The sequence below is a fragment of the Beta vulgaris genome, chromosome 2 (assembly GCF_026745355.1).
Source record: "Beta vulgaris subsp. vulgaris cultivar EL10 chromosome 2, EL10.2, whole genome shotgun sequence".
NCBI classification, from domain to species: Eukaryota; Viridiplantae; Streptophyta; class Magnoliopsida; order Caryophyllales; family Amaranthaceae; genus Beta; species Beta vulgaris.
The window spans coordinates 37,555,913-37,583,679 of NC_079203.1; the positions used below are offsets into that span (position 1 = coordinate 37,555,913).

Sequence of the window (27,767 nt, forward strand, 5' to 3'; positions counted from 1 at the left end):
TGATTTAACAAATTTTCTAGACCGATACTTATTTGATTTAATAAATTTTCTAGACTAATTTAAGCTATATAAATTTTCCATTTATTATATTGCTTCAATCTTTTTAAACCTAAGCATAACATTCACCATTATATTTTATTTCCTTTATTCCAGAAAAATGTCAATCATTTCTCTTTTTAAGTGCATTTTGGATCATCAATATCTTTGATTACATATTTGTAAAAATTATAAAGATTTTACTTTCGTAATGTATCTTTGGAGATGAATCAAACACGCCTCACATGACTATTTTTTCTTATATATTAAGAAAAAAAATTAGAATATTCTTTCCACTTATGAATAGTGTCAACGTTGCAAATAACATCTTTTTGAGACAGAAGAAGTAACTTAAATATCGCATACAACAACGGACAACAAAAGAGGGTCAGAAACTCCTGAAATTTTAGCACCATTTGCTTTAGCTTGCAGCAAAATATCCAAAGCTTTTTCTGATATCACCTCACCTGGAATCATTACTGGAATTCCCGGTGGATATGGACATATAAGTTCTCCACATATCTTCCCAACTGTATCTTTTATATCTACCTTTCTTTTGTCAGAAAAAAATGCCTCTCTTGGAGTTAGTTTCATATCAATATCAACAAATGGTTTTAAAGTAGCGTGGTTAACTTCCTGCATCTTCGTCTTGCATGGAAAGAAAGACAATGATAGATGCTTGAACCCCGCGACAAGCCTATCAACATGTTCCCTACAACTCCCTGGAGTAAACAGAAATGTGATGGCGCGATACCCAGTTAGAACGGGAAGCACCTTCTGATCTTTGTACAGAAAGTCCCTTGATTCATATCCAGGAACACCGAGATCATGTACACCAACAGTCACTCTTAAGGGATCGGTATTAGGAGAATCAAGGACTGTTATGCCTGGAATCTGTTTAAGTTTGGCTTTAGCCTTCCTGGCTAATTGAATCGCGTTGTCAAAAACAAGTTCCGGATTTTGCTTCAACTCTGCTGTAGTAGCATCAAGTGAGGCTAAAAGCAAGAAACTCGGGCTAGTACTGTGAAGTATCTGAAGACATCTGCTGATTTTTTCCTTGTCTACAAGTAAACTTCGCCGATACAGAACATTGATGATTGAGTTAGAGACATCAGCACTTTGTGAGTTGATTGCACAACCACATCAGCCCCTTGCTGAAGTGCTGATATTGGAAGTTGTGGATGAAAACCGAAGTGCGCCCCATGAGCTTCATCGACTATCAGAGGAATATCGCGTGAATGACACAATGTAGAGATGTCCTCTACATTGCTGCATATGCCATGATATGTAGGGGAAGTTATGAAGACTGCAGCTGGTTTTTTACCTTCTAATTCCAATTCCTTGATTGCCTTCTCTACCTATTATAACACATATGTGCAACATTATTAGTATATATACTTTATGTTGGAAATTCAAAAAAGTTTCAGCAGAAAATTAATAAGTAAAAGTTAAGATATAGTATATAGTAGTTTTTGAAAAGTCCTAAAAAATCATGAGAAAGTTCTAAAAATTCTAGAAACTCTGGAAAAATTAACATAAGTTCGGGAAAAATAAATGGAAGAGAATATACCATTAGAAGGTCCTCATGATCCTATTTATAAGTGTACTCAATTACTAAAAAACTTAATATATTTGGAGCCCAATAATTTACTGTGAACCAGGTTTCGTATGATATGGTCGGGTTTTTTAGATTTTGTATTATGTAATTAACTTTTTTATAGTCAGTTTTTGTGATATAATCAGTTCTCTATAGAGTCAGTTTATGTATGATATAGTCAGTTTTCTTTATTATATAGTCAATATTTTTATAATAATCAGTTTGGATTCCTAATAAACTATTATGCATCTGATCCACCCATGACATACTCCTTATTACTTACCCAAAACTTCTATTATTTACCCTCAAAATTTTCACATGCCTTAGTGTCTTCCTACTTAATTTACCTCTAAAAACATTGATCATATAAAAGTCGAGAGAAGTAATAAAATGTACATTCTCACTAAAGTTTTATTCAAAAAGATGGTATTCTAACAAAATAAGACTTAATAATATAGGAAAAATTGATAGAAACAGTCCCAACCATAGAGGACTTCGCCATTTTCAATTTCAACTAAGTTTATTTTTTAGTAGTCCCAACTATGCATCATTCTTTACAAAATTGGTTCCATTTTTTCTTAAACTGGCTTTCTTCTTCTCCTCCCTCCTTCCTCTCCTGCACCCATCTGTCTCCCCCTCCATGCAATATAATGGCGGATTCAGAAATTGGATCATGTGAATTTGGACTTACAAAAAAACAAGATTAATTGCTAAAAATATTTAATATGTTAGCAGTCAGTCCAAACTCCAAACTACAACAACTCATAACGAGTAAGTTGATAAATTGTTACTTTTCAAAATAAAGATATTATCATTTATTTTAGTTGTTAAATTTGTCACAATACAACTATGATTAGTCTGAAATCTTTAGTATTTTTTTTTTTTTTTTTGACGGGGAAATCTTTAGTAATTAACACTTGAAAAATAATGCAAATCATTACATCCAAGTAGATATGAACTATATACAAAGTAGATGTAAGATTGAAAAAATGTATAAGTAAAGCGAAGAGTGTCCGAACTCTTACTCTTTTTGTTTTCGCTAATCCATTATGAATCTATGGGTATTGGAAAATAATAATTCAAATTATTTCGTTAAACTTACCACCATACCAACTTAGTATTTTTTCAAAATAATCCAAAACTGAAATTATTCTGGAAAGATAAATGAAGTTTCAAATTATTTATGTAGAACTTTTCTAATATTAAATGAATAATATTAGACAAATGCTCCATAATACTTAAAAAAAAAAAAGAAACAAGAATTATATAATGTAGGATTGTTCATGTAAAGAAAGACCAACAAAAATGGGAAGCAAAATATGGATAGGACATTGGCAAATTGCCAAAAATAAGTTAAAAGAGTTAAGGAAGCACAATGTTGAGAGCAGACTTTGAAACCGCGTCGATATACTAGGCAAATAAGTACTCTGCCCGACAAAAATATTGAGACAAACCTATCGATTATGCTTAATGAAGTGTGAGACTTCATTTTAAAAGATAGTTACTTTTTTTCAATTTTTCGCAGTTTTCTTCTTTTCTTCCAAATTTTCAGTAACCCATGCTAGATACGCCCCTACCACCCCCGAAATCTCCTCCTCCTCCCCTACCACCCCTGAAATCCCCTCTCCTTTCCATCTCACCCCCCGAAAACCCCTCTTCCTAAAAATTACAACAAATCTTCTTCCCCTATGGTGGTTTGAGGGGAGGGGGATGAGGGGCTTTTAGAGGCTGGGGGTTTCTAGGACGCGGGAAGGGTTTTAGGGGTAACGGGGTAAGGGAGAGCGTTTTAGGGGAAGGGCAAGGGTTTTGTGGCATGGGAAAGGGTTCAAGGGTGGGGGCGAGGGTGGGGTTGGGGGAAGGATAGGGGTTTTCGGGGGAGGGGGGAGGGTTTGTCTAAGACAGCTGAAGGGGTAGCAGCAAGGCAGGGGGGTGGCATTTTAGGGGCGGGGAACGGAGGGGATGGGAGGTTTTGTGAGAGGGTAAGGGTTTTCTGGAATGAGGGATAGGGTATTCAGAGGCTGGTGTAGGGTTAGCGGTATGGGGAAGGGGGTTTCAAGGGTGGGGGAAGGGGTGTTAGGATAGGGAGGAGGCTTTGAGGGCGAGGGAGGGGATGGCAGTGCTGGAAAGAGGGTGGCAAGGTGGTGGTTTTAGAGGTTTGCATGTTGTAGCAGGTTCAGTGACCTGCTAGGGCCATTTTTGTAAAACACCATAAAAGTTCGGACTACTTAGAAATAATCCTTAGCTAAGATTAAAATTGAAGGAACACCCATAATTAGAATTGATCCTGTCAATTTTTCCAATAAGATAATGATGCAAAGTATAGTAATGAAAACTAGTTAAATTTACTCTAAAACTTAAAAATTACCTCTAATGGAGAGACACTGGTTGTAGCATCCCAATGAGAATCATAGTCAGGAAATATGTACTTTGGTATCGCTCCACATAAAACCAATGCAGAAATTGCAGATAAATGACAATTGCGAGGTAAAATCAATGTATCACCAGGCTTGCAAGTAGCCATAATAGCAGCAAGAACACCACAAGTTGTACCTCCAACAAGAAACCAAGTTTCTGCTGCACCAAATACTTTTGCTGCTTCCTTTTGAGCTTCTAAAATGGGGCCTTCCGGGTTGAAAAGATCGTCGAGTTCTCCTACGTCATGTAGGAAAGGCCATTCACCGATGAGTCGACTAAAGGAAGATGGAGCTGCCAGCCCTCGGTTGTGTCCTGGGAACTGAAAAGTTGCTGGGTTTTCTTCCATTGCTGTTTGTAATGCGGTAACCAATGGGGGAAACTTTTGTTGATCTTCAGGTATCTCAGTATAGTGCAATGTGAATATATTGTTGGAAGTTGTCCATGTTTTTGTTGCATTATGGTTACCATTTTGCTCATGAATGCTACTTTCCTGCAATCGAATAGGTTACAATATCACTTCTGACTGATAAGGGATGACATAGAACTAATTCAATTCTTAGCTCACATTAGTAAAAATAAATTTTATTTAATAAAAGTCAATTTTGACGTGTAAAATCAATTTCAAGCAACATTGTTTCCATATGTAGATTATAAATTAGTAAATTACATAAAAAAATCTATAGAGATCGGTAACAAAAAGTTAGCAAAAATGAGTTTCAGTCGCTATTGCATTTATTTTTAATATTTTCGTTGATTGAACATAAGGTAAAACGAGATCATAGTAATGGTCGCTTTACTTGTTTGATAGGGAGGAATTGGATAAAGAAAAAAGAGAGCTTTCTTTGTTTGGTACATATGATTATAAGGGATTCAATTGGAAAGGAAAGGAAATGAGAGGAAAGAAAACCTAATAAATATACCTTTTCCTTTCCTTCCAAAACTGGAGGAATTTGGGAGGAAAAAAAATTAATTAAATTCTTTCTTATTAACCAAATATTATAAATTTTAGTTCCCTTCCTTTCCCATCTCTTCTCTTCCCTTCCCTTTACGTGAAAAAATACGAAATACAATGTTAAATCTCTATATATAATTTGTCCCTACATAGCACTTTAGATTTGCCTTACGGAGAAAAGAGAGATAAAGTTCACCAGTACTATTGGTGCTCAAAAAAATTGAAGTTTTTATATCTTAACATGTGACAACAGTACAACACCAAAATTCATCCTAGATTTTTATCTTGACAGGCGATTGATATGCTAAAAAAAACTAATATGAACCCGGTGCACACTAATATGTGCATCCGATCCATATCACGTGAGTTTAGGATAGTGTATATTGATATGATATATTGTATGTTAAAATGATATAGTGTATGTTAAAATGATAAGTAAATCAGGATCAATGCAGTTGATTCACAAAAATTTAGAGAAGGAAAATTGATGCCAGAAAATATCTTTTAGATTGTACTTTCTCATTACTCAATCATATCTGACCCAGAGGCCTTTACAGTACAATATATATTGAGAGAAGGAATAATTCCTGAAATGCTGACCTCAGCACTACACCAGTTGTAAAGGTAAATAACAGAAAATATTCTGCCACTAAGGACAAAAAGAAGCTTTAGGAAGCTTTAGGAAATACAGACTAAAAAGAAGAAATAAGATAAATGAGAAAATTGATTGAGCTTCCTTAATACTCCCTTTCAAGCTGTGAGTGAAGGGTTGGCCTGAACTCCCAGCTTGTGAGCAAGATCATTGTGTTGCTGAACAGATAAGATCTTTGTTAGAATGTCAGCAAGTTGGGATTTGGAGGAGACATGTTGAGTTTGGATTGAGCCAGATTTGACCATGTCTCTTACATAGTGACAATCTACTTCAACATGTTTTCTTTTTTCATGTAAGACAGGGTTTGCAGCAATAGATATAGCAGCCTGGTTGTCACATCTTAAAAGAGTGGGAGCAAGGTGTTTAAGACCCATGTCCTTGAGGGGAGATTTGAGCCAAGTGACCTCCCAAGCAGTTAGAGCCATCGCTCTATATTCAACTTCGGCTGAAGACCTTGCAGCAACAGCTTGTTTTTTTGTTTTCCATGATATAGGTAAGTGCACCAAGAGTATACAGTAGCCAGAAGTAGACCTTCTAGTGAAAGGACATGAGGCCCAATCGCTGTCACAGTAAGCTGTGAGCTGGGCAGCAGAGGAAGAGGCTAAGAGAATGCCTTGGGAGGAAGTACCAGCTAGGTACCTTAAAAGTTTTTTGGCTGCTTGCATGTGTGTAGTGGTGGGAGAATGCATAAATTGACTGAGTATTTGAACTGTAAATGCTATATCAGGTCTGGTCACAGTTAGGTAAAAGAGTTTACCAAGGAGGTGTTGATAGGCTGTAGGAGTAGGAAGGGGATCTCCTTTATCTGGAGAGAGCTTGAAATTGGACTACATAAGGAGTTTGAGAGGTCTCACATTTAGCATGCCATATTCTCTCAAAAGGTCAAGAGTATATTTCTTTTGAGAGACAAAGAAGCCTTCTGGAGTGGAATCAATCTCTAACCCCAAGAAGTACCTGACAGGACCAAGGTCCTTCATGTGAAAGGATTTGGAAAGAAGAGACTTGAGGTGAGATATGTGAGAGAGATTGTTACCACAGATGAGTAAATCATCAACATAAACTAGCACCATGGTGATGTTTGTGTCTGAGTTGTGAGTAAAGAGGTTGTAATCAGCTTTGGATTGAAGGAAGCCAAAAGAGAGAAGAGTAGTAGACAATTTTGAAAACCATTGTCTAGGGGCTTGTTTGAAGCCATAAAGGGATTTATGTAGTTTGCAAACAAGAGAAGAGGAGGAAGAGGAGTGTGAAGGGGTAGGAGTAGGGGCAAACAACAATTCTACATCCAGCATGAGTATAGCCTTGAGGGAGGGACATGTATACATCCTCCTCTAGATCACCATTCAAAAATGCATTACTTACATCCATCTGTGTGGTGTGCCATTGATGCATGGCTGCAACAGCTAGGATAGCCCTTACTGTTGTCATTTTAGCAATTGGGGCAAAGGTTTCAGCATAATCTATGCCAGTTGTTGTTTGCAACCAAGGACAACCAGTCTGGCTTTGTGTCTCTCTACACTGCCATCTGCATTGTATTTAGTCTTATATAGCCATTTGCAACCAATGGCTTTTTTTCCAGGAGGCAGAGAAGTGAGGCTCCATGTTCCATTATCTTCTAGGGCAGCTAGTTCCTTGTTTATTGCTGAAACCCACTAAGACTGAGCAACTGCATGTTTAAAGAAGACAGGATCGGTGGTCTCAGTAAGTTTAGTAACAAAACAGTAAAACTTAGGGTTGATTGACTTAAAAGCAAGGTTGGCTATGGGTTTGTAGGTAGTGGTGACATAGTCATTGAGCCACATTGGGTGAGTTGTGGCTCTGGTGCTCCTTCTAGGAGGAGGAGAAGGTGCAAGAGGAGAGGAGGAGGGAGCAGGAGAAGATGGTGGAGAATGAGAGGGTGTACTAGGAGATGAGTTTGGTGGTGTGTTTGGGGGAGAGAAGTGAGAATCAGCACTGTCAATATCAGCTGGTAAAGAGTTGGTTAAATGAGAAGGTGGGGAAAAGGAGCAGGCTGCATATATTTGTCCAAGGATTGAAGTTGATAAGGAAAGATAGTTTCATGAAACATGACATCTCGTGAAACAAATGTTTGATTGGTGAGAAGGTTATGTTGGAATTGAGGCACATATAGAACATGGTTGAGAGTGAGGTTATTAGGAAGGAGAACAGTACCTATATGAGAAATGGTACTGGTATCACCAGTGGGAAGGTTGATAGTGAGGTTTTTTGGAGCTTGATGAGTGGAGGAGAGATGAGAAAAATGGGCTGTCATATGGTCAGACTCCCCTGAATCCAAGATCCAGTCATCAGAGATACTTACAACATGGTTGTAGGACACCATGCCTAAAAAATTTTCCAACTCTTCATCTGTATCCCCCCCTTTATACACAGTCATAGCAGAGGCATTAGAAGAGTTAGGGAGTAATTTCATGAGTTGTTCAAATTGTTGGGGAGAAAGAGTAATGTTGCTTGAGTGGATGAGGATGGTTGAGCTGTTGCTGCCATTTTGGGAGGTTGGTATTTGTTTTAAGGCCATTTAGGAAGGGGATCAGGCTTGTGTTTGTGGGCTTGAAACGAGGGAGGTTTGTATTTAGGATGAGTTTTAGGGAATCCTAGCTACAACATGCCAACACCTATTATGATTGTGCCCTTTCAAGCCACACACAGTACACACTAGATTTCTTTCATTGTTGTAGTTGTCGTTCTTACTGAACATGGCTGAAATATCAGGATCAGGTTTAGAGAGAGTTAGGATTTCCCTTTGGCTTTCTTTCTGTTGAAGAACAGCACAAGCAGATTCAACTGAAGGTAAAGGATTGAGCATCAAGAGATTACTCCTCTGTGGGCCAAATGATTCATGCAACCCATTAAGAAATTGAAATAGTTTACTCTCATCCTGGTATTTTGTGATTGTTTCAAGCAACAATTTAACATCATCAGTCATAGAGGTGATATTAGGTAACACATTCATGGAATCCAATTCTTCCCAAAGGCTCCTCATACTAGTTTAGTAATCATTGACAGATCCTTGTTGTTTTAAAGCATATAAGTCTCTATTGATTTTATATTTTCTAGATCCATTAGATAAAGAAAATCTTTGTTCTAAATGCAGCCAAATATCTTTAGCAGAAGAGAGATATAGAACAGATTTTTTGACTGGTTCAGAAAGAGAAGCAAATAGCCAGGATATTACCATAGAGTTGCAGGTGTCCCATTGTTCACCTTTTGCAGCATCTGTGGCTGACTTTGCAACAGTGCCAAGGACAAAACCCAGTTTGCGTTTGGAGGACAAGGCAACTTCTATGGATCTTCTCCAAGATCTGTAGTTTTCTGGGCCAGTGAGTTTATCAACATTGATAGAATTTGCTCCATCAGATGGATGCAAATACAAGGGACTTTGAGTGTCAACAACCATTTTGGTGAGATGATGAGGAAAGAAAAATTGTGAATCTAAGTATGCATTTCTGGCTCTGATACCATGATAAGTAAATCAGGATCAATGCAATTGATTCACAAAAATTTAGAGAAGGAAAAATGATGCCAGAAAATATCTTTTAGATTGTACTTTCTCATTACTCAATCATATCTGACCTAGAGGCCTTTACAGTACAATATATATAGAGAGAAGGAATAATTCCTGGCATGCTGACCTCAGCACTACACCAGCTGTAAAGGTAAATAACATAAAATATTCTGCCACTAAGGACAAAAAGAAGCTTTAGGAAGCTTTAGGAAATACAAACTAAAAAGAAGAAAATAGATAAATGAGAAAATTGACTGAGCTTCCTTAATATAAAATGATATATTGTACATATGTATAATATATTATATCTATTTTTGATATAGTGTATCTATTTTTGATATAGTGTATGTTTCTGTAATGCGTTTAAGTAAAAAATTTCCTATAGAATATAGTGTACCTAGTTATGATATAGTGTTCCTATAGGATATAGTGTACCTAGTTATGATATAGTGTACCCCTGTATGATATAGTGTACGTAGTTATGATATAGTGCATCTATTTTTGATATAGTGTACCTATGTATTATATAGTTTATCTATTTTTGATATAGTGTATCTATTTTTGATATAGTGTATAAGTGAGTACTTCTTAACCGGTCACGTGCCTGGGCCTGGTCCACACTATTTTTAGTGTGAACCGGGTCCATGCAAGACGGATTATTGATATGCAAGGAAAAAGAACACTTGCCTTCGAATGAGAATTCACCCTTAAGCTTATACGATTGGTTGCGGTGCTCTTAAGATATAATCCAAAGCCCAACTTCTGTTTCAAACAAAGGAATAAACAAAGAATGAAATCAAAAAGAGACAACTAATCACTAGCAGTTTTTGCACCAAACAATCCCAAGTTTTTAGAGAATTTTCCATATATACTTTCAGTATTTTTAAAATTCATCATCTTTGTGCATTCGACCCTACTTACCCTACTACATTCTTAGAATGTTTATATTTTTTTATATAGAAATCTCAAAACACAATCAAAGGAGAAAATGTGTGAATAGTAGAAAAGTCAAACTATGAAAGTATTTTGAAATGGATGTAGTATAACTTTTCATCTCTAAAATAAATAGTATTATTACTACTACGAGAAATGATAAAAGAGATATATAAGAACATCCAGCAAGGAATAAAACAAAGTAATAGAGATAATATATTATAGAAAAGAAGAAAATTTAGCCAAAATAAACCTTTTAAAAGTTCAATTTTGCAGAAAAAAAAACCATTTAAAGCATTTTTTGCAAAAAAAAAAAAAAAAACCACAAACTCATTTTTTTTCTTGCAAGATGAATAAACCTATTCCCATTTTCCAATGTGGTTTTTCTCAATTCCCATATTGACCCTTCTATTTTCATTTAACCCTCATTTTCATTAACCGCATCATCACCCCTATGCATCTCAAAAATCACACCGGAAATGAGATTTGGTTTCATGAAAAATATCTGTAGTTGCATGCACACTTATCGCATTGTTTGAGGTCAACCTTTATAGTCGGAAAACTTTACCATTATTCTGGTAGAGTTGCATGAGGGGATTGTCAAACATCACCCTAAAATTACTTAAAATCTCCCCAGGACTATTTTATTGGACTATTTTAGGCTTCTCCTTTATTTTACCACCCACCACCCCCCCCCCCACCACCTCCCACCAACCCCCACCACCCGCCATCACCTAAGTCTTTCTGCCACCCGCCACCACCACCACCACCACCAACCTACTAACAAAATTTCGAAATTTTTTTGGACCATGGTGGTGAACGTCTCGCCTTGACGGCCCGACATTCGGGTCATGGGGCATATGTCCAAGCGAAACGTTCGCCACCATGGTCCAAAAAATTTCAAATTTTGCTGGCCATGGTGTTTGAAAGATCTGACCATGTTGTTTGATTGATGTGCGCTTCGAGAGATCTGGCCATGGTGGTGAGAGAAACGCCGGTAGAAGGTGAGAGAAACACCGGCAGCAGGTGAGAGAAAGGCTTGAAAAAATCTCAAAATTTATGTGGCCATGGTGTTCGAAAGGACTGGCCATGGTGTTTGATTGATGTGCATTCGAAAGATCTGGCCATGGTGGTGAGAGAAACGCCGGTAGGAGGTGAGAGAAAGGCTCGCAAAAAGTCTCGAAATTTATCTGGCGGTGGGGGTGGTGGGGTATGCGGCCTGGCAGGAGGTGGGTGGGGGTGGTGGCAGCTTGCCACGAGGTGAGTGGTGGTGGCAACTTGGTAGGAGGAGGATGGTGGTGATTTAAGAAAAAAAAAAGAAAATGTTATATATGTAATTTCAAATTTTTTTGGGGCGATTTTAAGTAATTGTGAGACGAGGATTAGAAGTTCAGATCTATATTTCATGAACACTATTTATATTTCATGAACGCTATTTATTAGTTGCATAACCATTATTTCCAGTTACATCAACACTACTATTTGTTAACATTACATTTCTCGAGATTAACTTTTTGTTTGGTGTACAACTTCAACTTTCTTCTCTTATGTACATTATTGATATGAATGATAACCTTATTTTATTATTCACGTTGTTATTTATTTTTGGTGCTGACTGCTAAGTAAAAGTAATGGATTATATTTGTGACTCGGTGGCTGCCTTCGCCAGTTGTTTTGGCCCAGCACATTCTCTCAGCCCTTTATTTACTATTTTTTCAAATAGGCATGACATTCTGAACTTTGCCAAAGTATAATGACAGAAATGAACCCAGCTGCTTATAGTTATATACCACTAGTTTTTATATGTACGCGATGCGTGCGAAAATACATAGAATTTTTTTTAGGAATGTAGAAAATTAAATTAATGGTTAATTATATTTAATAGATTAGGGATATTTGAATTGTTGATGGTTTTCTTTTTGTAATGTCTTTTTTATTTTTAAAATTTTTTAAATTAAAGTAAGCAGTTAGAATAAAGATGTAATGAGGGTAAAATAGGGTTTCTAATATTTTGGTGTCCTACCCCTCTTCCCATATAAAATAGAGATGCTGGCCCAAGAATCTGTCTTCAATTGTTTTCCCAATTTGTTCTTCTATAAGTGACACATGTGTTTTACCATCATTATATTTAGTTAGTTAGATCCAATGATCCAAATAAAGCTTCTAAAAAATTGTTCTTTTGAAATATTATATTAGTGGCCCAAATTCCATTAGGGCCCAATCTAACAAATAACTCACAAATCTATGTCGGTGCACATTCATGTACTTGCCGACTAATAGGCTATGTTCAGTTCACCTGAAATTTTCTGATCTGAACTTATCTGATCTGATCTGATCTGAACTTATTTTTTCTGATCTGATCTGATCTGAACTTATTTTTTCTGATCTGATCTGAACTTATTTTTTCTGATCTGATCTGATCTGATCTGATCTGATCTGAACTTATTTTTCAACAAGATCTTATCTTTTATAAATATATATTATTACTATTATATTATTACTTTGTAAATCATTATTATGCAATACATTATAAGATATTCTTTATAGTGTTACTATTATTATCATTTTATTTCTATTACAACTTTTATACAACTTTTATTATTAATAATAATTATTATTATTATCATTATTATAAGAACAACAATAATAATTATAATCATAATTATTATTATTACTAAAAATAATTATATAACTCAAGTCATTATTTTATAAGAGCACTTATACAATGTTTCACACTTTCCCTTAAAAAAAAGTTTCACAAAGTCGGCAAACTGAACTCTTTTTTTTCCATATAAAATAGAACAAGATATACAAACAACTATGACTTGAGCAAAAAATAAATAAATATCGTGCAACTTCAAATAGCTAGAGAGATTTGAAATTCGGTAGGAAGAGGTATACCGAATCTAAATTTATAATTTGTATCTCACACTTAGCTTATTTTGAAATGTAATCCGAACATAGTAGTTTCGTTATCATGAATTTGAGATATCATATTTTATATATTTCTTATTTTTGCGTCAATCTTATGTTCTTAACACGTGGCTTTTAATTTTCTATTATTTAATAACAACAAAATAACTTAATATAATAATAACAATGACATTTATAATGGTAACAATAAGATTAATAATAATTACCAATATTAATAATTAATAAGTACAACAACAACAATAATAATAATTCTTTTGAACAAATGTACTAGTAAATAATAATACCCCCTTTGTATTTTTTTTATCTTTGTCACTTAGAATCTTGACACTATTCACAATAAGAGATAATCTTTTAGATTTTTCTCAAATATAAGAAAAAATATAGTCATGTGGGTCTTGTTTGATTCGTCTCAATAAGTACTTTATTAATATTCAATTATAATTTTTATTAATATGTAGAGAAAGATATTTAATAATAATAAGTTTTTAAATATAAGCATGATATGATCTGAACTGATCTGATCTGATCTGATCTGATCTGATCTGATCTGGTCTGATCTGATCTGATCTGATCTGATCTGATCTGAATCTTAACTTTATTTTTTTCTGATCTGATTTGATCTGAACTTATTTTTTCTGATCTGATCTGATCTGATCTGATTAGATCTGAAATAAACAAAAATAAGGTGAACTGAACATAGCCTAAGACTGTCGAAATCTGATCTGATGATTAATTTAGAAATCTCAAGCATGACGATCATGATAAGAATCAAAATGCTAAAAATCGCCCTTCAAAAAAAAATGCTAGAAATCTCAAGCATGATGATCATGATAAGAAAAGTAGCCGGCTTGTGTTTACCAAAATTTGGAATTTCTTGCCGGTAGGGGGAAAAGGAGATGCTGCACTTCTATTCATAACCCGTAACTTACTTAAAATTGCCCTAATTATTATGCAAATGTATTATTATATCATTGGTTGCTTTTACAATTCTCTCCACACCATCTAAAATCACTAACCACCAATCGTTATCTCCAACCCACCAACGACAACGTCTTCCGACGATGTAATTTTTTTTCCGACAAGGAAACTTTTTATTTAACGAATTCCATGGGGCTAATGTGTGGCCTGCACATTGACCCATGGGGCAAACCTTGTGTCCTGGACACAACGTCCTGGACACACCTTGTGTCCCATGGAGCCAACGTGCAGACCACACGTTAGCCCCATGGAATTCGTTAAAAGAAAATTCCTCGTCGGAATTTTGTTTTCGTCGGTGGTGCTCGTTGGTGTCATCGGTGGTGATGGCGAAGATGCGAGAGAATATGAATTTGAGGAGGAGTTAAGTTGGAGTAAAAAAATAAAAAAATATATAGTAAGGGTATAATGGTACTTTTAGAGGGGAGTTGGAGCGATTTTAAGTAATTTGGATGCGATATTTAACAATCCTTAAGGAGACGTGGTAGGGGAGGGAGGATAAGGAAAGACTAAAAAAGGAGGAATAAACAGGTAAAAAAAAAGGTAATAATGGAAAATAAAGGAGCTAATTCACTTTTACCGGTTTTGCAGGTAATCTGTATACTTGGACCACCGGTGTAAAAGAATGGGCAAAATTAAGACTAATCAATATTAAATTAAAGTTAGGATAGTTTTTGTCAGGGGATTCATAATTAGGAGTGTCCTTGGCAATTTTTCCCACAATATACCCTTACTTTCATCTTAATTGACTGTCATTATAACTGCTAGGTAATAGATAATCAATTTTTGATAATATCTATACTAATATATTAAAAGGCGTGCGTAAACGAAGAACAGTGCCACGTGGCGCTCTCTCTAGGGAGTTTTAGTCCATGTAATCCATGTACAATAAAAAAAGTTAGAAATTGCATGGTATAGGTTTTGATCCCATGACCTCAAGTTCATGTATTAAAGTTGTAACCACTAGACCAAGTTGTATTTTGTGTTATCATATCAAAGTACAATATTAATAAATGAAATTTTTTTCTTGCCCGGGGCATAGCTCGGTTCTAATAACTAGTTATCTATATATATATATAAAGCTAGGTACATAAATCCTACATGTCAAGCTAATATTAATTCTGCCAAATGTCGCCTCCAAAATGTTCCTCACAAGAACTATGCCACGTGTATTATGATCCAAAATTGTTGATGTGTTGCTTCCACATTGCAAGTATGCATGTGGCATGATGCTTAATTTCCGACAATCAAGGACAAAATTGATTCTATATACAAAATGAATCAATCATAATCACACTAATTTGGTAAGTTATAAACCTTTGCTTAAATTATGCTGCCGGGAAAAATTCAATAAATTCAATGCTTTTAGTCTTCGAAATTATGGCTAATTTGCAAGACATATATGGTAATGATTTTTGTACGCTTGGCGTTACGTTATTGGTTAATGCATTTAATTGGATTTTCAAAAATTCTTTTAGGTAACGACCTTTTTCTATTGGTTGTAAGAAATGAATGATAAATTAGGAATTAATTTGATTCATCTTTAAGGGCCTGTTCTCTTCGGCATAAAACAGCTGAACTGAACTGAACTGAACTTATCGAAGCTGAACTGAACTGAACTTATCGAAGCTGAACTGAACTGAACTGAACTTATCAGAGCTGAACTGAACTGAATTGAACTGAACTGAACTGAATTGAATTGAATTGAATTGAATTGAATTATATTACATTGAAATAAATTGAATGTAATAAATATATAAATAATATTTTAAACAATAATAATATGAATATTAAATAATAATTATAATGATAAGTAATAATAATGAATAATAATAGTAGTATTTTGAATATTTTTAAATTATAGTTATAAATAAATAATATTAATAATCATAAATTAATAATAATAATCATAAATTAATAATAATAATAATTAATGATAATCATGATAATAATAATTATTTTATATTATTTGTATTAATATATTAATACTTGACGATGATATATAATAACAATAATATCTAAGAAGTAAATTAATATTACTATTTTAATAATTAGATTTAATAATTTAAAAATATTTAGTAATAAAAATAATGATTGGGTTGGACCGAGAAAATTACATCATAAACCGTCTTGACGCGATTTGATTGGTTTATGGGCTTAAAAAAGTGGGTTTATTTGTGCTTTGACCTAAACCATGTTCCTCCTAATAATAATAATAGTAATAATAATTAGGAAAGCTATAATAAAAAAAAATATAGAAACAACAATAATAATAATAATAATGCTTAATAGTAATGATATATATTTAAATAATAATAATAATAGTAATTAGTAAAATAAATTATACCAACATAATAATATTAATATTTAACAAAATGGTTATAAAAGAATAGAGCTGAACGGAACTGAACTTATTGGAGCTGAACTGAACTGAACTGAACTTATCAAAGCTGAACTGAACTGAACTGAAATGAATTGAATTGAATTATATTACATTGAAATAAATTGAATGTAATAAATATATAAATAATATTTTAAACAATAATAATATGAATATTAAATAATAATTATAATGATAAGTAATAATAATGAATAATAACAATAGTAGTATTTTGAATATTTTTAAATTATAGTTATAAATAAATAATATTAATAATCATAAATTAATAATAATAATAATTAATGATAATCATGATAATTAATAATAATTATTTTATATTATTTTTATTAATATATTAATACTTGACGATGATATATAATAACAATAATATCTACGAAGTAAATTAATATTACTATTTTAATAATTAGATTTAATAATTTAAAAATATTTAGTAATAAAAATAATGATTGGGTTGGACCGAGAAAATTACATCATAAACCGTCTTGACGCGATTTGATTGGTTTATGGGCTAAGAAAAGTGGGTTTATTTGTGCTTTGACCTAAACCATGTTCCTCCTAATAATAATAGTAATAATAATTAGTAAAGCTATAATAAAAAAAATATATAGAAACAACAACAATAATAATAATAATAATGCTTAATAGTAATGATATATATTTAAATAATAATAATAATAATAGTAATTAGTAAAATAAATTATACCAACATAATAATATTAATATTTAACAAAATGGTTATAAAAAGAATAGAGCTGAACTGAACTGAACTTATTGGAGCTGAACTGAACTGAACTGAACTTATTGGAGCTGAACTGAAAATAAGCTGGGGAGAACAGGCCCTAAGTACAATTAGGATACTTGATAATCAGAAGCACAAAATCAACTATAATTTAGGCACTAATTAAAGAACAATTCAACCATCAAATCTCTAAAAATCAACGAAGATAGAGTTGCTCATAGCTTTTGCTTCATGATTTTCACAATCTAAAAAAAAAGTTATTGAAGTGTCATTCACGACCTTTGATGTCTTCGGAATATTTAGGGATGGATACACTTTTTTAACGACAATATATATCAAGCTTGAATTTTTAATACCTTTCCATTTGCTTGCAAGATATCACAAAGAGAGTGTGAAATGAGAAGGTAAGAGAATGATAACTAAACATATAGTTTGGAGCAGATAAACATGCTTTACAGGGGATTGAGAAGTGGATCTGAAGTGGGATGATTATTGAGGGGAGTCATAGGGTAAATGGAGGAAGGTAGAAGAAAGAAACTAAGATTTTGGTATGTTTATATCCTCACCAGAGATCGGTATTTAGCAACGTAAGAATTGAATTATTGAAAGAAGTAGTACTAATTTACTGATAAATAATGTAAACCATAAGCGTATGACAAAAGGTGTTATATGAAAGCTTATACCCATAGTTTTTCCTAAAATTACCCAAAGCAATGGTAGGAGTTTGCAAGTCACAGTTTGCATCATTACCAAAAATCAAGCAAGTTGAACATATTGTGAAAAAGTCAAGTCATTTCTTTCAAACTAAGTAAATTCAGTCAACAAAATAATAACAATGTTACCAGGAAACATAAGCTCACATGCACAATTAATCCCTTATTGTCAAGTTTTTTATAACATTAAGGGCATGTTCTCTTCGGCATAAAACAGCTGAACTGAATTAAACTGAACTGATTGGAGATGAACTGAACTGAACCGAATTGTATTGAATTAGATTAAATTGAATGTAATAAATATAAAAATAATATTTAAACAATAATAATATGAATTTTAAATAATAATTATAATGATAAGTAATAATAATGAATAATAATAGTATTTTGGATATTTTTAAATGATATTTATAAATAAATAATATTAATAATCATAGATTAATAATAGTAATAATAATAAAAATTAATGATAATAATTATTATTTATATTATTTGTATTAATATATTAATACTTGACGATGATTATATAATAACAATAATATCTACGAACTAAACTAATATTACTATTTTAATAATTAGATTTAATAATATAATAATATTTAGTAATTAAAAATAATGATTGGATTGGACCGCGAAAATTGCATCATAAACCGTTTTGACGCTATTTGATTGGTTTATGGGCTAAAAAACGTGGGTTATTTGCACTTTGACCTAAAGCATGTTCCTCTTAATAATAATACTAATAATAATGAGTAAAGCTCGCTATAATAAACAAAATAATATATAGAAACAAAAACAATCATAATAGTAATAATAATAATAGTACTTAATAGTAATGATATAAAAATAAATAATAATAATAATAGAGTAATTAGTAAAATAAATTATACCAACATAATACTAATATTTAACAAAATGGTTATAAAAGTATGGAGCTGAGCTGAACTGAACTGAACTAAACTAAGATGAACTGAATTGAACTAATTGGATCGGAGCTGAACTGAACTGAAAATAAGCTGGAGAGAACATGCCCTAAGTTTGTAAACGTGTCAATCACTCAATAATACTGATACATGTCTTTAATATAATTAATTGCCAAAAATAAAGTAATAATAAAATATTGAAAAAGTTGTCATAATATAGCTTTTATATGTCGGTTCTTACGAAAAACAACCTTTTAAAATTTCTCTAACAACATAATACCTTTTAAAAAAAATAATTTGCAAAAGACAACCCTAGCGTAATTTCAAGAAGGAAAATGGTGGGTATTTATATATCCGAAATTGGAGCGAAAAAGGTGGAAATAGATAAAATAATATCACACGTGTCTTATATTATGAGTAATTTGGACATGATAGACATTGCAGCCTCACCATCACCCAAGTATGTGCAACCTACTATCAAGGGAGTGGTAATTAGCATGCGCAAAATCGATATGATTCACAATTTTGAAGACATACTTATATTATAAGTAATTGATTAATTGGCAATTCAATCATTTTTCGTTAATTCTATGTTGAATTATCAGTTGCTAGATGCATGCATTAAACTCAATGATGACTTATAAGCATGTTAGTCGTAAACTATTTTTAAATACTCTTTTATAATAACATGTTTAATTTTCTAATAATCAACGAAACTCAATAATATCTAAGAATTTATATATTTCGTGTGCCTTCTAGATGACTATTAACATAATGTATAGCATGTATAAAGCCATAATTTTATTGCAAAATACTTAAGGTATTTGAATCAATTAATTTGCATGACAAATTGCTACTCAGACTCTCAGCATTAGGTACGCCCAAATGTATATTAGTTTTATTTTTCATCTGTATATAATTTCAACATATTTACTCTTTTTATTGTAGACATAATTGATATCATTGTATATGCAAGTTCCATCAGATTAGCTGAAAATGGCTTCACATACTTACAAGAATTTGTAGTTATAGAAAAAAGTTATATATAGATGATGATTTTTAGTCTTTAATTTTATCTAATATAAAAGAGCATGCTTATTGTATTAAAAGTGTGTGAATTGAAACCGACAAATGGATAAATTTAGCATGTAATTGTATTAACAGGTAATCGAGAATTTTATGAGTTTTCAATGAGCACACGGATTTACAAGACAAATGAAAATTTTATCGAGACCGACAAGAGGAGCTTAATAGTTTTTTTTTTTTCATCGATTATATTTTTTATTACCTTTGTAGAGGATATTAAAAAAAAGGAAGAAGAATAAGAATACTAATGATGTTATTGATAGTAAGAGAAAAAATGTGGGGAAAGTTGTGTGTGATGAAGATGATATTGTTGGGTAGTTTTAGTGAAGTACATGCAGCATATAATTTCTTTACATTCTTAATTTTCTACATTGTAAATTTAAAATCTTATTTGGTTGAATATATATTTTAATTGTGTATATGTGACATTTTTGTTGGGTGGCAAAAAGTCATACGACCCATTAACTCAATCCGAATCCGACACGAAATTATCGAGTTGTTTAATTTAGTTATTTTTTGGTAAAATATTACTCCCTCCGTTTCATTTTAATCTACACACTTACACTTTTCACGTATGCCAATGCAAAACTTTGAGGACATATATCTTTAGTTTTGTATTTTGTGAAAAATTATAAAAAGTAGATATAAATAAAATACATGTTATGATGAATCTAACAAGATCCCACATGACTATATTTTTATCCGCGTATAAATCACAAATGAGGTCAAAGTGAAATTTGTGAATAGTGTAAAATGTCAAAGTTGTGTAAATTAAATGAAACGGAGGGAGTAGTAAATTAGAAGTGGGTTAAAAAAATTCTTGAGATTGATTTTGTTTGACTTATGCATATGTTCAAGCTTGATAAACGGGTTAATAATGAATCGGATAAATAAATCAACTAATAATAAACAAAACAATTTACGTGTCTTGCACGGGTTCAAGTCATATCTACATAAAGCCTCCCGTGCATTTTTGCACGGGTTAAAAGCTAGTTAAACTATAGAGAGCGCTGTTATATAAGGAAGAATACAGGAGGTAAAAATGTAGCACAACAAACTTGATGGATAAGTCTTATTGACTACGATCAAATTAAGGAAAGCAGGAAACTACTCTAACAAACTTAATAATTCAAATTGTTACTTGGGAATTATCTTTTAATACTAGGTTCTCATTTTAAAAGCTAATATTTGGCTTTTTATTGTACTTTTGTTAGTTTGTACATAAATACAACGCCACAACTAGAATTCCAAAACATATCAGCTCTCTTTTGTAAAATCAAGTTAATTATGATTGTGGAAGAAGATTGCAAGACAATGCGCTATGAGACAACATTAAATCAGCAAAGCTTTCACTATTTACGAAATCTATTTGTGCATCTTATCTCTATTATATAAGGCAACACATGGGGACACCAAAAAATAGAAAAAATGAATAAAAGGGAAAAAAAATAGAGGATAACTAACTATTTTATTTGAATGAAAAGAGGGGGAAAGTAATATTTAAACTGAACATTAATTTTTTGAGAAAACAAAATATAAAAACAGTTTTTCTACCCAATTAATTTATTTTCTACTTCATTTGTTGTCACACATTATCGCACGCATTGCGTGCATGTAAGACTAGTATTGTCTAAGATCAGAACTTGACTGCAAATTTCCTCCCACATGTACGAAATCTATTTGGTACACTTAAATATGTAGATTGTAGATTCATTAGGTGATTAACATAGGCAGTCAATTATCAGTTGAAGATCTACATAAGAAAGCTATCTAGGAGATTACACATTTCACAAGTGAATTATGCTGACTACACATGCTATAGATTATAGAAGTATACTTACAGAATGGAGTAATGGTGGTGCAGAAAAGGAAGTAGTTGCGTTTGCCATTGTCATTGCCATATCTGTTTCTCTTTTGATCGTAAAAAAAAGTAAAAGTAGAGATTATACACACTCACGTTCTCGTGATTTCGCATCACATCGCAATTCAATTTATACGCAAGAATTGAATAACCGATAGTGGTGGTCAAAAATATTTAATTCTCTTTATGATTTTTCATCTATAAAATAAGTGATACTATTACTCTTGCAACGTAACATGTGTTTCTTCTTTCAATCTTTGGTAGCGGTGATACACGTATATCACGTCACTATGATTTAAGATCCTGTTAGAAAAAGTTAACGTGCGCATCCTTCTTTTATATTTGCTTAAGAAGCCATGATTCACGTTGTTGGTATGGATTAAATTAATAATTAAATTTCAACCTAACCAACCAACTATAATTGAATGAAATAAGTGGATCTAGAAATACCCTATTGTTAAAGAAACTTTATGTCTTCATATATCTTACCTATCAAAGCGTAAATAGGTAGTTTTTTCTGTCCTTATACAATTAATAGAAATCAATCTGTCCGAATTCGAATTTAATACATCAAACCAACCCGATTCCATTGGAAAATCAAAATTCTTAAACATTCGTTTACGTGTAAATTGTCTATTCTAAGAAATAATATAAAATAAAAAAACGAGAATTCATTTTGGAATTTTTTTTTATTTTTTAGTTCGAAAAATCGAGGTGAAAGTGAGAAAGTTTTCCTTAACATTGCTAGAGTTTGTCTTGTAAAAGACTGCCTACTTTTAAATTAAAATTAGGTAATGGTAAGCTCAATATTAAAAATAGAATTAGCCCAATACTGAATAGGTTAGTTTCTTTCGTTGATTAGTTTAGTTCATTAAGTTACTAGGTCTACTATCATATTAAAATTAGACCGTCTCTTTTGATAATTTTTTTTACAATGCTAAGTATGGATCATATCAGCTCTTTATTTGTTTTTTCAGATAGTCATGACCTCATGGGATACGCCTTTAATTATTTTTCTCATTTGTGAGTGACACATGTTTTGCCATCATTGCCAGCACCTCGGAGGTCAGTCAACCAGCTATATAGGTCAACGCTTGAGGGTAGGGGGATATAAGGAAATTCCTATTTCCAAATATAAGTAGGTAGTGGGGTTCGAACTTGTGACCTGTAAGTTACAAGGTGAGTTCCCCACCACCTCCACCAAACAAGCTGGGTTACGCATCATTTCTATATAGCACAAAGTAAGAGTGAGGAGACAGAATGTTGTGAACTTATTTTAAACCCATATGAAAAAACATTTAAAAAGAAAATAATAATACATGTATTATGAAAGAAGGTAGTATGTTATAAAAAAAATCTAACAAGATTACTCCTGATGAATTATTTTTTCTATATATGGACATCATTATGTGGTCAAATTCTGTGAATTTTTCCAAGTATAATGACAGATATACCCAGCTGCTTATGGTTGATCATAATTTGCTACTAGTCGGTCGTAGTTGCTGCAATCCAACAGCTCATGTTCCGTTGGCTTTCAGCTCCACCACCGCTTTCACGACCTCAATGTTGTGAACCCATCTCGGAAATATATGGTTTATAAGAATATATACTGCTCTGTTAGTTTCCTAAATATCTTCCTTGTTACCGTTTTTACAGATATCAATGAGCATTCATTATGTGGGGTAGGTAAAATAGGAGAGAGAAAATAAATAAAGAAATAAAAAGAGGTTAAAGTAGGAGAGAGAAAGGAAATAAAATTGAAATAATAATGTAATGGTGGACCATATAATAGGGACATAAACATAACCTAGCCTCCCCTCTCCTTTTCTCTCTCTAAAACCCTAGTCTCCCTTACCCCTTCTTCATCAATTAAGGGGCTACCATGGATGTTTTCATCCATGGTAAGCCCTTTTTTTCCTTTTATTTCGTTTTTAGTTCATTTTCTTGTTTTGTTCAATAAATTAGTATCTCTTTATGAGATTTTCTCAACCCTTTATTGGGTTTTAGTTTTCTGTTTTGGAAATCTCCTTCTCCCCTATGGGAGTTGTGAGTATGGTTATTTATTTTTAGGTATGAGAAATTATTCTCATGGTTGAAGTTCGAGACTCAACATGAAGAATTAGGGTTTCACAACTTCTGTAAAATTATGGAAGACTATTGGAGTATGTTCATCCCAAAATTTCCGCATCTGCAGATCGTATGCCGAACCAGAGCGAACTCACAGATTGCATTGCTTCAGATGAAGATTTTTATTAAGGCAAAATTAAGTCAAATCTGCAATGTTTACATTTCTAGGGTGATATGTATTTCTATTAGAATTTTATGTTTTTCAGAAATGATTTGTAAGTGTCGTTTGGAGAAATATTAATGAAATCCCTTTTCTTTCAAAAAAAAAAAAATAATAGGGACATAAGAGGATAAAAAGGGGGAAAGAAATTCCAAATAAGGAATAAAGTAAAAGAGGCAAGATCTTTTAAAAACGCACTTAAACGAAAAGAGAGAAGATCTTTAGAAAACAGAGAAAGTATTTGATGAATACGAATTTTGTTGGCTTGGTTGAATTGGAGGAAGATCTAGTGGTCCTTTGTTTCACGGGAGAGCTCAAAAATCCCGTGATTTCTAATTATAGGAAATAAATTTCATTATCAAATTCTCGGAATTATGTTAGTGTTTGGTTGAAATGGAGGATGTAAATTCTTATTAGAATTTCTTACTTAAGAGATCTAATGTAAGCAATTTCTTTACTTTCGTGGGAAATTAAAGTTCCTAGATCTACTTCCTCTTCTTTTTCATTTTTTCTTAACCAAACTATATTCATTCTTTATACAAAATAATAAGCTACAATGCTCAATCAACTAGTTAGCTATAAGTAACAAAATTAGACATGATGATTAAAGTTTGTCTAGTTATTGTAAAACTATTCTTTCACTCTTATGACAAGGAATTTTTTCCTTGCAAAAGGATCGCCAATTCCCCCACCCCCCTCCTTCATACAAGGGTATTCTCCTCATCTTTAAAAAAACTAAAAAGTAATATAACTATACATGTTGTAACTTACCTGAGAAGATATAAACTATGGTGTAGCGCGAATATCAAATATATTCTTAATATCCCAGTGGCAGATCTTGAAACGTTTGTTAATGTGGGTCAAATTTTTCTACAATAACCTATTCCCTCCGATTTATAGTAGTTTACCTACTTCTTTAGGTGCAGAGTTTTAAGAGAGATAGGCACGCGGGTCATAGACGAAGGGAAAAGAAAATATTAATTTATTTGCATATAGTATTAAAATTAATGTTGTAGGCCAAAAGAAATACAATGAGAAAAATTATATTGTGAAGACAATAATATAAAATTGATAGAACCATCCCAAAAGCAAGAAAAGAAGAAGGGGTAAACAAATACAAGACAACCCCGAAAAAAGTGCATAAATGATGTTATGATTTTATATCTACTTTTTCTCCCTCTTCTTAGTTCAAATATGTGTTAATAGTGCTCTTGGCAGCTGTTTCATACTAACATTTTTCATTTAGTTATGGTTTTGTATTTTATGATATTTTATAGGTTTTGGGCAATTATTTTCCTATTTTATGTTATTCTTACTTGACGCCACAATGAATTGGAGAGAGTTAGAAGGCACGTGAACGAGATCTCGAGGCCCGAAGCTGCTTCCTAAAGCCTTCGGATATGAAGAGATTTGAAGACTTGGCGCCAAATGCCAAGGAAGCTATGTTTGAAGGGCTGCCCGATCTGACTGGGCGATATCTGCCCAATCATGCGGTCATTTTTCTCCAAACCATCATATGTTCTGGGCACGAACGGGTGTTGTTCGTCGGGTTGTAATTCACTGAGGGGGCCCGATCGGGTTTGCCCGCTCACTTTATTTGCTGAGGGAGCCCGATCGGTCGTGTAACAGCCCGCTCTTCCGAGCTGCTAATAAAACACACTCGACATCCATAAACTAAAATTCAACTCTTAATTAGATAAACCGCAGCGGAAAAATATCCTTAATGACACTAATAACTCCACTAAAATTCCCAAAATATTATATACGATATATAAATAACTATTCTCAAATCAGCTATCTAAATACAAACTCAATCCATAATCTACAATGACATCTTAACCTCACTTCAGTTCCATTTCCGAGCTCTTGATACCAAACCTGCAAATGCAGAAAAGAAATACAAAACAAACAATACCAAAATGAGTGGAAAACTCGTAACCTTTACTTCATCCCGTTATAAACATTTTATTAATTTCTCAAATCAATTTCATCTCGTTACAATGCTGGCGTAGCTCACTCTCTTAAACAAATCAGTGGCAAGTACGGATTTTGGACAAACACTGCCTCCAAGGTTCATTATGGAGCCCAACCATACTACCCCCAAGGTTCATTATGGAGCGTAGCCGACCGTATCAGGTCAAAAGAGTAACAATCTTCCACTCATACCTCGCCCACTTACTATTTTCAGTTCATAGACTAAGCTAGCAAAACATTTGCATATTCATATTCATCGAATAACATTTTCAGAAACAACACATTCATAACTATGGCCACAGTATGAACTTATTTATCGAAAACAAAATAAAGAGATCTGCACACAGAAGGGCATGAGTAAATGATTTTACTGAACATAAAAGTTACCTCATACTCGATCCATTCTTTACCTCCGACATATAAAGACTTGGAGAACTTCACAACTCCATTAACTCTCTTGAATTCCATAACATCCTTAACTTCAATAACAATGATAAAATTAATTACTAAAACCATTGTCACAAAATCTCAATTGAAGAAACTAATCTAATTAACCTTTCTTAAACAACCTACTACACCGATTTAACTAAATCCTAGAATAAAACCTAATGAAATCCATTTTTATAACTCTTAATTTAACATCAAACATAACCAGTCCAACATCAACACAACAACAACAACAACATAACAATTCCACCACAACCATCACAACTACTCCACAATAGCCACCACAACTACAACCACTATCATAACAACGGCACGGCAACAACAACTTCACAGCAACTCCACCACAACCATAATAATGAAACAACAACAACAACAACATCAATCGTACCAACAACAGAACAACAACCAATACCAACTACTTCAAGAATTCAATACAACAACAATAACAACAGTGCAACAATGACAACAACAACAACTTGGGCTTGATTTACAAAACTAGAAATCATAATATTCAAGAGGAAAAGAAAGAGGTAGTCATTACCTCTGCTTCAAGAGCAGGGGATACCACGACAAAAGGGGGGGGGGGTTGGGCTCCATCGGCGGTGACAACGAGCACCACCAACAGCAAGGTGATGGTAGCCCATAGTGGTGTGTCAACAACGCCATAAAGGCAGCAACAACACAACGACAAACAACAACAACAACGAAAGGAGGGGGATAGGACACACGAGCAACACTAACAGTCTCGGCAACGGTGGCATCACCACCACGAACCGACTTGAATTTTATGCGGCAGCACCGCTAAAACAACATCATCATCAACAATGACGACAAACAGAGGCAAGACAGAGAGAACATGAGCACCACCCACATCTAGCGCAACAATACAATGAACAGAGGAGGAAGAAAACACGAAGGAGTAAATTAAAACCCGTCTCCGACGAACTGAAAAAAGAACTCCGGCAAAACATACATACCTCGACGGAGGTTCAACAAAGCTTCGAAGAGAGAGAAACAGGGATTTGGGTTTTGGGGCTTCGGGTTTTTGCAAGACACACGGAGAGAGAAGGAACTTGGGGTGGGTTTTGGTTGGAATTGCCGACAAAAACAATTGGGGGGGGGGGGTCTTTTATTACTCCTTAACCGACAACATTAAAGCTAGAAAGGAAAACAGACTTTGGTTTCCTAATCGGGTAAATACAAATCCACAAATTGCTCATTAAATGCGTTATATAAAATAATATAATAATAACTCCATAAAATTAATATATTACAAGCACGGCAAATAAATTCATACTCGATAACTCAAATATAATAAGATT

The 27,767-nt window shown here is 33.2% G+C and overlaps 1 protein-coding gene across 1 annotated transcript; it reads right to left on the minus strand.

The window, feature by feature from the left end:
* Positions 1-275: 275 nt before the first annotated feature.
* Positions 276-27,552, minus strand: LOC104886780 (uncharacterized). The gene is given in 6 exon segments (XM_057392605.1): positions 276-1,122; positions 1,125-1,394; positions 3,999-4,538; positions 9,860-9,934; positions 26,386-26,477; positions 27,423-27,552. Coding segments are annotated over 5 exon segments (1,701 nt in total). The 5' UTR covers positions 26,467-26,477; positions 27,423-27,552; the 3' UTR covers positions 276-387.
* Positions 27,553-27,767: the final 215 nt, after the last annotated feature.